Source organism: Sorex araneus, chromosome X (genome assembly GCF_027595985.1).
Source record: "Sorex araneus isolate mSorAra2 chromosome X, mSorAra2.pri, whole genome shotgun sequence".
NCBI lineage: Eukaryota > Metazoa > Chordata > Mammalia > Eulipotyphla > Soricidae > Sorex > Sorex araneus.
The window spans coordinates 18394039-18409536 of NC_073313.1; the positions used below are offsets into that span (position 1 = coordinate 18394039).

The following is a 15498-nucleotide window of genomic DNA, read 5'->3' on the forward strand; positions in this document are numbered from 1 at the left end:
TTACACAGCCCTTGTACTCAGAGACCCTGCATTATTTCCTTCAGAAACAGTTTTCTGTCAACCCCAAATTTCATATATGATAGTCTACATTTTATTGTAAGCAAAATTTACCTTACATGAAAAAGACCTATAAACATTGAATTCTAGTCAATGATATTCATGCTAAAATATCAGGGGGAAAATACTGACCTCAATAACTTACTCTGAGATGCATTTAAAAATAAGAAGAGAGAGTCAGGGAGATAGTTCAAAAGGGCGGAACACATGCATTACACAAAGGAGTCCCAGATTCAGTCCCCAGCACCACATGGTCTCTGAAACCCATGAACAAGAGGAGTAACCCCAGAACAAGAGGAAGAGAAGTAGCTCCAAGCATCATTACATGTGAGCCAAAAGCAAAAAATAATAATTTGGGAGAATGGGAGATGGTTCAAAGGGCTAGCTCATGCTTTGAGTGCAGAATCCCTGGGTCTGATGCCCAGCATCACATTATACACCCCCACCTTCACCCCTGCCAAGCACTGCTGGGGGCAGCTCCTTTAGCACTGAACTGAGAGAAGCCCCTGAGCAGCACTGAGTTTGTCCCAAAACAAAAATAAAATAAGACAAAAAGTCAAATATAGGATCAGGAAGATAGCTCACAGTGGTCAGGAGTACATGCTTTATATGCTATGGGACCTGATTTGATCTCTGGGCACCTTACGGTCCCCCAAGCATCAAAGTATGGCCCTAAGGTACCTGAGTGCCTCTCACTGTAATTCTTTCCCATTATAGTTGTAATGAAATTTTCAAGTTTGAAACTGGAGTGTGGATGTGGAATCACATCCTATCCCCATGTCACTACCACATCAAAAATGATTTAATACACAACACTGAGGGAGTAAGCAACTCCTATCAAATGCTACAGACATTTCCCTAAGAAAATACTCTGAATATGCATGTTTAATTTAGTAAAGTTACTTTTGACATTTCCAATTTGAAGACAACATGAGCCTTGCCCTGAAGTGGGGAACCTTCAGCACACATATCCCTAAAGTGTACTTAAATGAGACTCTACAACATATGGTACCAAGTTCCTCTCTCATACATTCTCCACAGTAACCACATGACTATCCATGTGCAAGAATGCCTAGCAGAGACTTTCAAAAGGCTACTTAAAACTATTTCTATTGATACTGCATTCATAAATTACTTTTAAAACTGTTTTTCCTTACCAAGTGGAGGCTGAAGTAAGTCCCCTTCCTTTTCACATGTCCCAATAGGTTGTATGTCTGAAGAATCAACGAGTCTCCAAAAATCGTTTCGGTTATCGCTACCATCTAGTCTTAAACGAAGCCTGGCACCAGTAATGCCCACAACTGTAGCAACACATACTGAAGTAATGCTGCGTGGGTCATGAGCTTCCAATTTCATTCCGACTTTGAAGTCATTAGTTGGTGGTATCTGGGACTATATACAGATAAGTAAAATTCTGTTAAAATGCATCAATGTAAAAAAAAACAAATGATCTCTTATGTGATCAAAATTACCTGGGGAATGTTTTGATTAACAGTCAAAGCTGACAGTGAACTACTGTGAATTACTAGTCCAGAAAAAGATTGTGGACCCAAGCACTGCTGGGGCTCCCGTGCACCGTGGATCTGAGCACTGCGGCTGTTACAGATCAAGCACTACGGACTGGGGATGGTCCCGGGCTCGAAGTCTAGCCAGGTGTGTCTCCTATAAAAAATCTTCTCCAAATCCTCTACTTATATTGACATGCAACAGAAAAACTGTGCCTGCCAGTCTGACTCATCTGCCCACTTCAGGCAACCCAAACACAGTCCTCTAAAATGCACCTATAATATGGCAACTTTGTTAACATTTATGTAAACTAATATTACTTCAATTTTTAAAAATTCACTTAAAATTGTAAAACAAAGGGGCCCAGAGAGATAATGTAACAGGTAGGGCACCTGCCTAGAACATATCCAACCCAGGATCTATCCCCAACACCCTAGATGATCCCCTGAGCACTTCCAGGAGGGATCCCTGAGAACACAGGCAGGAATAAGCCCTGAGCACACCTGGGTGTGGTCCCCAAATAAAAATTACATTAAAGAAAATATACCACGAAGAAGAATCTGATTAGACCATTCCCCTTGAAATAAACTGCCAGCAGTTCACCACAACATAAAACAAGCTTAAGTCCTCTATACAATTTGAAAGTCCCCACAATTTCAACCGTGTTCACACACAACCACCTCTATCCACTTTGGTTTCCCGATAACCCGTGTTATCCCTCAGCACTGAGTTTAATACTCTGTGCCTTTGCTTCTGATGTTCCAGCTGCCTTACATATCCTTCCCCTCACTCCACCCAACTCTGACAAGATAGCACCTCTTCTGTGAGTCTCCCAGTATAAACTTATTACACTTCTCATAATTATTTACAAACTTTTTCCTTCCAAATAGAAAGCTTCAAGGTTTATTATACCTGAAACAGAACACATCTTTAAAGAATCAATGCAAGAAACCATCTGGCTCTTAAGTAGTACTACCGTTATCCCACCATCTCCTCAGGCTACCAGAACTTAACAAGCAGGTTCAACAAGTTAACAGCTTCATTAATATAAAAATATCTACAGAATTTTGGCATACCTGTCTGAAACATTCCAAAGGAGCACTTTCAGAGCCAGTCTCTTTCAAGTAATTATCCCAGTGAAAGTCATCTGGAAAAAATTACAAAATAGTTTCAGAGCACATACAAATGTATGCTAACTTTACAAGATAAAATGCATTTTAGTTAACATCTTTTTTAAGACCTCTTTAAAAAAATTAACTCCTAAATGCCAGGGATGTGGCTCAGTGGTAGAGCACATGCCTCATTTGTGTCAAGTCATAGGTTCAATCCAGAACCAGACAAAATAATAATAACCAATATCTCATAAAGGACAGATTCAAAATTCCTGGTCCACAATTGAGTACCAGCATGGAAATAAAAAATAACAGAACTTCCTAATGGTTCTGATATAAATTAAAATCTATATACAATCTATATTCTCTGAGGATACAGCACAGTGATTCTGGAAATATGGACTCTAAAAACAACTAAAGGAATTTTTATAGGAGATCAAATTCTATCCACCTATCTCTAACTTAGAACATGTGGTTTCACCTTAACATGAAGGTGCTTCTTTGCATCTGATTGGGAGCTGAAAATGTTAGCTAACAGAATTTTACCCCTGCAGTACTTTATGAGAATCAGAGTTGTTTCTTAATTATTAGATCTGCACCAAGTTGTCAAGAATCTGGTGGCAGAACAAAGTAGTAAATCGGTCAACAGTAGAGTCACTGATGATACAGATTATTCTCATGATCTATGTTTCTGGTAAACTCTCATTGTCCTTGCCTTACCTAGTCCTCGGGATATACTGGAACACTAGGGGAGAATATCTGGAAGGAATCTATTTTGCCTGACTTGAACACTTCAATTCACTGTGCCAGTCAGACTATCAAGATAAAAAAGAAGACTTGTACTATTCATTCATACAGACTCCTAAGAACACATACCCCACCATGCACACACCTCACATCAAGTACTGTACAACCAACTTTCCAGAAAATACACAAAGGCCTAACAAGAGGCTGGAGATATAGTTCAACTGGCTGAGCACATGCTTTGCATATAAGGGGCCCAGAATCAATTTTTTGCATGGCATGGCCCCCCAGGCACTGCTGGTGGTGACCCCAGAGCACTCAGGAGCCAGGAGCAGCCCCTGAGCACTGCCACGTGTGGCACCCAAAACAAAACTAAAATCAATCTTGACTAGTGATGCTTGAAGATTTGTGTGATATAAATACTATCACCACAGCTGACTGCAATGTGCCAAGGTGAAATTAGCCACTACCAAGCTGGAAAGAGATGTGGATAATGGGCTCTTCCAAACTGGTGGGAGTCACAGTACAGTACAATAGGTACAGTACTTGCCTTGCATGGGCTGACCTGGGTTCAATCCCCAGCATCCCATGTGGTCCTCCAAGCCCTGCCAGAAGGGATACCTTAGAACACAGCCAAGAGTAAGTCCTGAGCATTGCCAGATGTGACCTCCAAAACAAAATGAACAACAACAAAAAAACCCCAAACTGGTGGGAGTCATTCTGGTATGCCATTGTTAGATACTATATACTTTCAAATTAAGAATAAATCTAAGACCTTTTTTATTTTTAAAATACTGGGCTTAACTACTTTCAGGTGACATGAAATAAGCACCAGCACAGTGCAGAAAGGCATGCACAGAACATGCCTCTTTGGAGTCAGCCTCTGCCTCTTCCTTCTATGTGACTAGCCAAGCAAGTCAGTTCACCTTCTCAGCCTCAGTCTTTGATCTGCAAAGTGCGAAAAGTAATACACACACTAAGAGGCATTTTGAGGATGAAGTGAAGTAGCCTACATATACAAGTCATTCATACATGATGTGTGTATTTTTAAAATTTCTTTAGTTTGAGGGCCATACCCAGTGGTGCTCAAAGTTCGCTCTGGCTCTGCACTCAAGGATCACTTCTGGCAAGGCTCAGGGTATCACATGGGATGCTAGGGATTGAACCTAGGGCAACCACATACAAGGCAAACACCCAACCAGCTATACTGCCTCTCTATATTTTTAAGCAACTAGACACCATGCCTAAATTTATGAAAACTGGATAGATCTGTCAAAAGTAAAAATTGAGACAGTAGAAAAATACTTAACTCTATTTTTTCCAACACAATGAAAAAAATCTATTTGATCTATTCATTACCATTTATATCTGAATGGTTATAGCTTGAGCTAGTGCTTCCGTAATACTTTCTGTCACATTCGTAGCTAATTCTTGTATATAGCATTTAACTAGAGGACCACAATTGTTTTCCTTATTCAGAAGGTAAAACCTTAAGTCTGCAAATTGTTCAGTTTGTCTGCCTAAGTTCTGAGACACTAAGAGTAACATAATGGGGAAACACACTTTACTCTAGGCTTCAGTAATTTAAATTTGGCTTTAATAATTTAGATTTTGCATGTATAAAACAATGCTACCACTGGAATTACTGACTAGGAATAAAATAGTCTGAAAATCTTTGTTATGCCTGAGGCCCCAATTTGCCACTGCACACTATCCTCACTGGAAGATACGGAGGTTATGTTGTCAGCAAATAGAACTGGCATCAAAAAGACCCGTTTGTAAGACAGGTGTCCACATGTAACTTTGTGACCCAATTGTTATCTGCATATACCCATGGTCCTTATTTGACTTGTTCTCCATTCTAATCACTACACTAGCTCAAACTCCTTTTTGTCAAGCTAATATCATCTACATGGGGCCCGGGGTCTTCTTTATAGAAAGTAAATTTATAATATTTTCACTAGTCCTAGGCTCATGTAAAGAGATGGGCAAAGTATCTAGAAATGGAACCTAGTCAAGAATCTGTATGATCAGCATGTAATACTTCACAGCATTTATCAGAGCTGTAAAACTGGGCATTTTGTGTGTATTTTACCACCCATGCCCAGAGAGGAAGATGGTCTGTCTTATTCATTACTGGGTTCCCACAGGAGGGCACCAGTGTGTTAGGCACTTACTAGGTACTACAAATACAATGCAATAGACAAAACTTCTTTCTTGGTGAGTACCTTCTAACAGCCACTCACTGATTTAAATGTTAGGATCAGGGAGTAAGCCCTGAGCATTACCTGCAGAATGTCGGCAGGTTGACAGACTTACTGGCAAGGGGAACCAACGAAGGCCTGTCCCATCTCATCATGAAGAGAATGGAATAATATGGTCCAATATGAATGAAAAGAACCGCCAACCAAGAATCCTCTACCTTGCAAAATGATCACTCAGATTTGAAGGAGTAGTAAAAACATTCTCAGACAAACAACAGCTGAGGGCATTTATTGCATCTAAATCAGTTCTGCTAGAGATACTGAATGGCCTCACATAAAAAGTAAAGGTCAAATGGAAAGGCAACCAAAATCCTCATTGATAAATAAATGGCAACAAAATCTTTCATGTTAATAATATCACCAAATGTCAATGAACTGAACTCTACCATTTAAAGGATAGATGAGGAATCATAATGCCCAAAATTAGAGCGAGAATAAGAAGTAAACTCTGCCACAGAGGCAGGGGATGGGGTGGGGTGGGGGTAGCGGGAGGGATACTGGGGACATTGGTGGTGGAAAATGTGCACTGGTGGAGGGATGGGTATTTGATCGTTGGATGACTGAAACTCAAACATGAATGCTTTCTAACTGTAGCTCACAGTGATTCGATTTAAAAAAGAAAGAAAAAGGGAAAAAAAAGCAATACCCTTCAAAATACTGAAGACACTCTTCAAGGGCGATCATAGTATAAAATCATAAAAACCAAAATACTGCAGTACTGTAATAAGGATAGATTCCCATACCAATGGAACTGAACTAAGCCAAAGTTAAATTTTCCGATATACGAACTGTTAATCTATAATATAGGACCTGAGTACCTGAAGTGGAGCAAGGAAAGTTTCTTCCACAAATGGTGCTGGGGAAACTGGATATCCATATGCAAAAAAATGAAATTGGGGGGTTGGAGAAAAAGTACAGCAGGTCAAGTGCTTGCCTTGCACATGGCCAGCCTGGGTTCAGTGCCCAGCACAACATAACGGTCCGAGGAGAAGGGAGAGAGTGAGGGAAAGGAGGATGAGAGTGAAGGAGGAGAGAGAAGGAGGAGAGAAAGAAGAAGGGGAGGAGGGAAGAGGGAAGAGAATGGAGGAGAATGGAGGGGGAAGGGTGGAGGAAGGAGGAAAGAGGAGGGAGTAATTCCTGAGTTCAGAGCCAGGAGAAATACCAGAGCACTTCTGGGTGTGACCCAAAAACAAAACCAAAACCAAACTATGACCAGAGCCAGAGAGCTAGTCCAGTGGCTAAGACACTTGCCTTGCAAGCAACAGGTCCAGGTTCGATCCCTGGCAGCTCATATGGTCCCCAAAAGCACACGAGAAGTGATCTCTGAGCACAGAGTCAGGAATAAGCTCTGAATACAAATGGGTGTGGCCCAAAATACTAAACATAATGATTCCATATGACCCTGAGATCTAACTTCTGGCATCTATCCAAGGAACATAAAAACATTAATCTGAAAAGATGTATGCATACCAATGTTCATTGCAGCACTTAGTACAATAGCCTAGATGGAAACAATCTTAAAGCCCAATGAAAGGTTATCAGATATAGAAGCTGAGGCATACAAAAAAGCATGAAATACTTCACGGCTATGAAGAAAAATGAAAATTTGCAGTTTGCTGCAATTTGAATGGAACCAGAAAACATCATGTTAAGTGAAGTCAGTCATAGGGAGAAGAACAAATACAAATGATCTCACTCATCTCTGGTATATAAAGAAACAAATCAAGGAAATTGGTAATATCAAATGAGGACAAACACTTACCCTTTGATTGCAAAACTGAGATAACCAAGCCAGAAGGGGCGGTGGGGGCACAGAGTATGGAAAAGAAGAAGTAAACTAGAAGTGATACAAGAACAGTTCTGAAGGGTCTTGGGCATTTTGGTAATGGTGAAAGGTAAAGTGACTATGTTTATCAAACCCATGACACTCAATACTATTGGAACCAAGTTATCCAAACTACAATTAAAGAGAAATACCTGCAAATATCTGTCAAATAGACGAAGTGATCTCATTTATTAAAATTAAGTTAGAAATTTTTGAAAAGCTACTTGTTCCAAACTTTAAGGTAACTTTTTGTTTGGTTGGTTTTTTGGGCATATCCAGCTGTACTCAGAGTTTATTCCTGGCTCTACACTCAGAGATCACTCCTAGAGGGGCTCTAGGGACCATATGTGGTGCCAGGTATAGAACCTGGGTTCATCATGTGAAAGGCAAAAACCCAACCCACTATACTATTTCTCTTGCCCCTTTAAGAACATATCTTTATAACATTTCTAGTAAAAACATCTAGATACTGTTTAGACTGCTAATTAGGTAAAAAGTTTATTTTTAGATGATGAAAATGTTCTAAATTTGTCATGGTGCATGTACAACTCTTAAGAATATACTGAGAACCTTTAAATCATATGTACTTTAAATGGGTGAACTTTATAGTATAGTACATGAATTATAAACAGATTGAGAGGAATTTTGCAGGGATGAGGAAGAACAAGTTAATCTATGGTCTCTACTCCCTTGAAGGGAAGGAGGGCTGGAGGGAAAAGCGACAGAACAAATAAAATCAATGGGAAAGGGGAATAAAAAAAAGTACTAGCGATCCAGCTCCAGTAAGAGAAAATTATTCCATAGGGACTCTCTACAGACAATCTTCCTATAGGAAGAGAAAGTAGGTGAAGTACTCTGAAAGAGGAGTTGGCAAGGCAGGTGCAAAACAAAAAAAGATTAAGAGATTTGCCAGGGAATCTCTAGTCAATACAGTGAGTTTGCTGCAGCATTTTTTGAGCCATTTTTTATATCTGTGACTTATTTTCTTATTCTCTTAAGAGCAAGTATATTGGGTCAGATTCTATCTCCCAGTTCTCTCATGCAGCACTAAACATATACTGTTCACAATAAAGAACTTAAAACATGAATAACTCAGAGTTAATAAAGTTAATATTTGATTCATGTCTATTATATGTCCAGGCATTGAGGTGCTATACATTCATTTTCTTTAATCTTCAACAGTACCACAAAGTAAGTAGTATTGTACTTGTGGTACAGAGAAGGAAAAAAAAGAGTGGGTAATTTGTCTTAAGAGTTCAAGGCCAGTAAGAAATGAAGTTGGGATTCTAAAACAGGTTCCTCAGGTCCCAATGCCTAAACTCTTAACCACTGAACTGTCTTTTGCCCATCAAAAAGTAATCTCACAGTAACTCCAACGTCAAAACAAATTATTAATATTATTTTTAATTTGGTAATACACGGAAGTAATAACCAAATACGTTTTAGTTTGGCAAATTTTGCACTTAAAAAGATAGTTATCTTTTAGTTAATCCCATACCACTTGTCTCTACATAAAGGTAAAGTACAAACTAAAATTTACTAAGTAAAACTAAAGTAAAAATTAATTTTTTACCTTTCCTCCTGATTATATTTTATGCCTATAGTTTACTATACGTAGATATACCAAAAGCAATAAGAAAAGTTTAGGGGCTGGAGCAATAGCACAATGAGTAGGGCGTTTGCCTTGCATGCGGCCGACCCGGGTTCTATTCCCAACATCCCATACGGTCCCCCAAGCACCGCCAGGAATAATTCCTGAGCAAAGAGCCAGGAGTAACCCCAGTGCATCTCCAGGTGTAACCCAAAAAAAGTAAAAGAAAAGAAAAAAAGACAAGTTTATATCAACACTGAGTTAGGGAGAAAAATAGGCTGTACTAAAGTACTTTACAATTTTTTATTTTAGGTACTTTGCTTTCTATGTATTGAACCACTTCAAACCTACCACTTAGCATATAAAATATACCTGACTGAGAAGCATTCTCTTGATTCTCCTCCTCCGTATCCATTGAATCTAAAAAGGAAAGAAAGAAAAAAAGAAATTTTCTAGTTACTGAAAATCCACAGCAACTCTCTGGAAAAATAAAACACTTAGAAAAGCTAAACTAAAACTACTGTGTAACAGGAGCCAAATTTAATTATGTAATTAATATACTCATTTTCTGTACAGTACTTCATTTTCTACTATACTATTTTATATATTTTTTTTGCTTATTGTATGTCACACTCCAATCAAATATAAGTTCTAAAAGGGCATGAATTTATCTATTTTAACTGCTTTGTTCACTGCTGCATTCTATAACAGGGTCTATCAAGCAGAACATTCTGAAACATTTGTTAGATAAATCAACCAGCTAAAATGAGCTGCGCTGATCTCTACAATGTTCAAATTAACACCCCTAGAAAGAAGGATCATAGAAATGGATGTTTCTGAGAGTGTAAAACAATGGGGAAGCTAGAATATAGTGCAATTTCCTAGGCATTTTTTCCGCTGCGCTGAGCTGAAAAACAAAACCTTGTATTTTACCACATCTAAGATTTTACCACATCTAAGATATTATTTAATCTCCTCCATATATATTATAGCATGCTTCCCTAAAATTACTAAACTTGCTCAAGCAAATTGATGAACAATGGGATGACAGTGATACTAAATCTTAAGTAACTTATAATATTACCATGCTAGAATTTGCTTTGTTTGGGGGCCATACCTGGCAGTACTCAGGAGTTACTCCTGACACTCAAGAATCACTCCTGGTGGGCTCACGGAACCATATGGAATGCCAGGGATTAAACCCGGGTTGGTCGCATGAAAGCCAAGTGCCCTATCCACCCATGTACTATCTTGCCGGTCCCTATCATGCTAAAATTTAATGAGAACTCCTTAATGTCATATTTCCCTAATTGTCTTATCTTAAGTCTGTCTGAATTAGGCCCAAGTAATGTCCAAACATAGCAATGGTTAGTACATCTCATATCTTTTTTTACTTAATTTTGAGGATTTGCGATCACTGGTGGCAGTGCCCGTGGGCTCTTCCCGGTCCTGTGCTCAGGAGTGACCGCTGGCAGTGCTGAGAGGGCCATATGTGATACCGGCGATAGACCGAGGGTCAGTGGGTGCAAGGCAGGTGCCTTAACCCCTGTACTATCACTCAAGCCCCTCAAGTCTTTTTTGATCTTTTGGCTCCTTCTTTATTCTTTTCCTTCCCCTAGCAATTTTTTATTGACAATACCAGTTTATTTTTCCAGTCCAGATTTTGCTAAGTGTTACCTCCTCGGGGTGCTGGATTCCTCTAATCCGTATATCCTCTCTCAAACAGGTAGTGGAATTTCAATCTAGAAGAGCTTAATCGGATTCAGGTTTAGTTTGGGGGAAGGGAAGGGAGGAGAAAAGTAAAGGGAAAGGAGGAGAAAGGTAAACTTCACAGATGCTGTGTACAGGAGGTTTCTAATAATTGTGATATGAATAATCACAGTGGCTACTGATTAGTTTCACTAGTTCATTAATGACTGCAAATGGATACACTCATTCGAGTTACCCTGTGGCACAATTCACATGAGCAAGTCACAATCAGAACATTATTATTTTCCTTTTATTTTCTACTTTTCAGGATAATGAGCTGTATCCCAAGCATTCTCCATAGATGACCAATAAGTTTTATTTATTTTCTTGGTATTACTAGGACCTCACACACTTATAAAAACTTGTATTATTTTCTGCTGTTCCTTTAGTCTTACTGATGTTAAATTTTATTTACTTATTTATTTTTGGCTTTGGGACCACATCTGGTGGGGCACAGGGCTAACTCACCCCTGGCAGGGCTCAGAGGTACACTGGGGTCCAGAAAACTGAACCAGGCTGGTCACATGCAAGACAAGTGCTTTACCACTATACTCTCTCTACAGCCCCTGGATTTTTAAATTTCATTTTAGGTACTGTGGTTTACAAAACTGTTAGTGGTAGGGTTTCATACAAAAACAGTCCGCACCACACCCTACACAAGTGTCCACTATCCTCCATCACTGTCCCAGGGGTCTCCCCCGACACACTTATATGGCAAGCTTCCCACTGAAGGCCAGCTCCCGGTTTCTATTGCCTTTGGGCATCTGCTATTTCCCTAATATGCTTCTTCACACCCAGCATACAAGAGATCATTGTGTCTGTCCCCCTCCTAACTTCACTTCGCATTACGAAAACACAACTTTAGTATTAAAATTCAGCTTCATTAGATCAGAAGTCATACCTTTATAGTCTTTCCTATCAGAAATCCTTTCTGTAGAACTATTTACTAGATAGAAAGGTGTACTTCCCTTGTACTAGTAAATTATTAAATAGGTACTAGCCCATATATCCCTCGCAATTGTTTACTAATCTGCTTTTGTTAGAAGCCTCCCACACAGTGCCCTGAGGGCCTGGGGGCCACTGGTGGGGATTCTTGCCAACTGGATTTATGAATGAAAAAAAGATGTACTTTTGTATGTTCTGGACCACACCTGGTGAAGCTCAACACTTCCTCTTAGTTCTGTGTTCAGGGATCATTCCTAGTGGAGCTCAGGGAGCCATATATGATGCCAGGGATTAAACCAGGATCCAAATGCATGCAAGTCAAGTGCCTTAACCTTTGTGCTATCTGTCTGCCCCCCCCCAGATGTACCTTTTTAGGTAACAGATCTAATTCTGGTTATTACTTCAAGATATGTGAATACGAAGCAGTAGAGGTAGTACAGGTGTATGTCCTGCATGGAGTCAGCCCTGGTTTGATCCCCAGCACCGCTTGGTTCCCCAAGCATCACCAGGTGTAGTCCAAAAGGCTACCCAGAACCAATGGAGGCCCAGGTAATCCCCTGCATCACAGGGTTGATCCTCAGGCCCTTCAGTTGGCCAGGTGGCCACCGGGCCCTCTGGGCACTATGTGGGAGGCTTCTAGCAAGAACAGAGACGTGAACACTTGGACAGGATATACAGGTTAATACCTATTTGAATGATTTACTAATACAAGGCAAGTACACATTTCTATCTACTAAACAGTTCTACAGAAAGGTTTTTAACAGGAAAGAAAGTGAAACTGCAAAGGTATGATTTCTGATCTAAAGAACCTAAGAATCTAGTCACAGACACCACACCAAACTAATAAACTTGACAAAAACTGAAAATACTGAAGGACAAGGTTGGGCATTTGGCCAGGGAGAAAGTCATGAGAGACACAGAACTTAAGCTGAGTCTCGAAGAAGCCACAAGATTTAGGATGGCAAAAGGGAAAGAAAATATACCTCCAAACAGAGCATAAATGTGTGCATGGGGCAGTGAGTAGACTTATCACTAGATCAGGAGAGGATAAACCACTTTTAATCATTCATAGTAGAGTTAGAAGATCTGAATTATTTTAACTGTCACGGATTGCCAAATGACATGCTTAGTTAACCTCTCACTTTTCTAATTTGTAAAACTAGTAAGGGAAGACAAAATTACCCTTAGCAGCTATTCTGTCCTAAATTTCCCATTTTTAGTGCCTAGAACCTAATAGCTAGTGTAACTTTATTTTTAAAGGCTTTATTTCATGGGGGGTGGGGTGATGAGAGGGAACTCAGAGCACTGCTGGAGGGAAGTTGACACTGGTGGCAGAATTGATGCTAGAATATTTTTTCTAAAACTCAACTATCAACTCTGTAAATCATGGTTCTTTAATAAGACAAATATAATACTAAAAATAAGCTAAATGTTTATGTTACATTCATATACTAAGTATGTTTGCTTCAGGCATGAAAATTCTATGTAAATGTAGCAGAAGTATTAGTGTAGGTATTGAAAGCTTTATAGTGCTGTGCTTCACCTAATCTAAATCTAACCTAAATTTAATGTTTCCATCAAGTCCCACTAAAAAATAAAATAAAGGCTTTATTTCAAAAGTTAAGTATACCCAAAGAAATTACAAATATCTTTAGAGAGGTAAATCTTACCTTCTTTCACTGTTTGCCCCATGGCATGTCTTTCTGATACTTTTCCTACAAAGAGAGAAATTAATTAATGCCTCTTTTTAGCACAAGACATTTCTGATAGTATTATAAAAATTAGTTATAGAGTCAAGATCATTTTAATCTCTTTCCCTGAGTAAAAAATATAAGTTTTGCTGTTGGTGTAACTCTACAGTAGCATTCTTATATCACATGTATGAGGCCCTGGGTTTGATCCCTGAGTTTGTCACCAATAAAAGAGAAAGAAATAAATTTAGTAAATTAGTTTCAGAGTTTGAGAAAAAAAACTAGGGAGTGACTGCTACTGGGAATTGGTATGTACAGGTAAAGGTTACTATGATTAAAAATCCTGGAATTAGTGGTTGTAGAACCTAGTGGTCACACTAAAAACCACTTACTTGTCCACTTTTAAAAGGGCTGATTTTATGATTATATATATTTATTTATTTATTTGCTTTTTGTGTCACACCCGGCGATGCACAGGGATTACTCCTGGATCTGCCCTCAGGAATAACCCCTGGCAGTGTTCAGGGGACCATATGGGATGCTGGGAATCGAACCTGGGTCCGCCTCCTGCAAGGCAAAGCCCTCCCCACTGTGCTATCGCTCCAGCCCCTATATAATTTTTTAAAAGAGCGGATGGTTAATAGAGTTAGACAAATTGAATTTTGTCCCCAGAATCCACTTTTAAGTCCATGTTGTCAAGAGGTAGAAGACAATTACTTGTTGGAGGGCCAAGATTTTGAAGCACTCATTAATTCATTCATTCATTCAGACTTCTCTTCCATGCCCTCAACATAACAGGCACTCTGCAACAAAGATAAATTATAGACTGTCCTTGTTTTCCAATAGTTCAGTTTAGTCAGAAATAGACATATGGACAAGACAGTATGAGTTCTATAAAAGAGGAATGAACACAGGAATATGGCAAAAGAATATGCACCTATGTGCCTAGAGGCAGAACAAATACAACTGATGGTGATTTGATGTTTAAAGGAAGCTTTGTAGAGAATGCATTCATCCAAAGAGCCACTGCCTCGGCAGTCTAACATTCAAGTTGCTCCTTCTAACACTTCGTTTCTCTTAACTAACACCTGCTTTCCTGAGTATTTGACCTTAAAAGTCAAAACTGAACATGTGAGGCTTTCTTCTTTCACTCACACATTCAATAACTTTTCTATGTGAGCTCTTTCATTTCCCTTTTCCCCTGCCACTGGTAGGTTTACAGCTTCATTGTCACCTGCCTTGTCAAATATGAAGCTGACAATGGCCTAACTCTAACTTGCCACGAGAGTTTTTCCATCATCCCTTACCTACACATGTCAGATATGGTTTGAGTTGTTTTCCTCCAAATCACACCATAGCCTCAATAATTTCAATGCCTACTGACTTAACTCTTTTTTAAATCTTCTGGGCTGGGGAGACAGCGCAAAGAGCACATGCTTTACGTGCATAAGACTGAGCTCAATCCTCAGCACCACATGAACCCCCCAGAATATCACCACGTGCAACCCTAGAAACCTTTGAAGACCCCTAGGTATGAGCCTAGTGCTCCCAAGGACTGCCTTGTAGATCCTAGAGACTCGGACCATGGCTGGGCCCAAGCATCAACATCTCTGGGTCTGAGCCTTGAATCATGTGATCTGGTTGGTGAAGTATCACCAGGGGTTGCCCCTGGGCCCCCTGATTGTTGCTTGGGAGGCACCTACAATTTTTTTTAATTCTGTGGGGTATATACTTCGTTCTCTTAAGAATTTCAAAGCCACCTAATATCTACCATCCACTGATCCCGAGAATCTACAGAAAACTTATCATGTTGTATTTTATCTGCATAGGATACCCTTTCCTCCTCTGCCTCTTGAAATCCTATCCATCCTTTAATGCCCAACATAAATGCCATTTCCTTCTTAAAGCCTTTCTGGTTCCTTTCTCCATCACCACTGGCCTTTTCCAGATGTGACCTAGTCAATTACTTAACAAATACTTACAGAATTCTTATTATGCGCTGCCTGATGCTGTA

General features: G+C 39.5%; 1 protein-coding gene across 4 annotated transcripts in view; it reads right to left on the reverse strand.

Moving 5' to 3' along the window:
- The window catches only part of SCML2 (Scm polycomb group protein like 2), an 81914-nt gene that overhangs the window by 51526 nt on the left and 14890 nt on the right, over window positions 1-15498 (reverse strand). For all 4 annotated transcript variants that reach the window (XM_055121696.1, XM_055121698.1, XM_055121697.1 and 1 more), the window contains exons 2-5: window positions 13464-13508; window positions 9472-9519; window positions 2640-2710; window positions 1215-1449 (exon numbers count right to left, since the gene is read on the reverse strand). In XM_055121696.1, the coding sequence (XP_054977671.1) occupies window positions 1215-1449; window positions 2640-2710; window positions 9472-9519; window positions 13464-13485 (376 nt within the window). In that variant the 5' untranslated portion in view covers window positions 13486-13508. The remainder of the gene's footprint in view (window positions 1-1214; window positions 1450-2639; window positions 2711-9471; window positions 9520-13463; window positions 13509-15498) is intronic.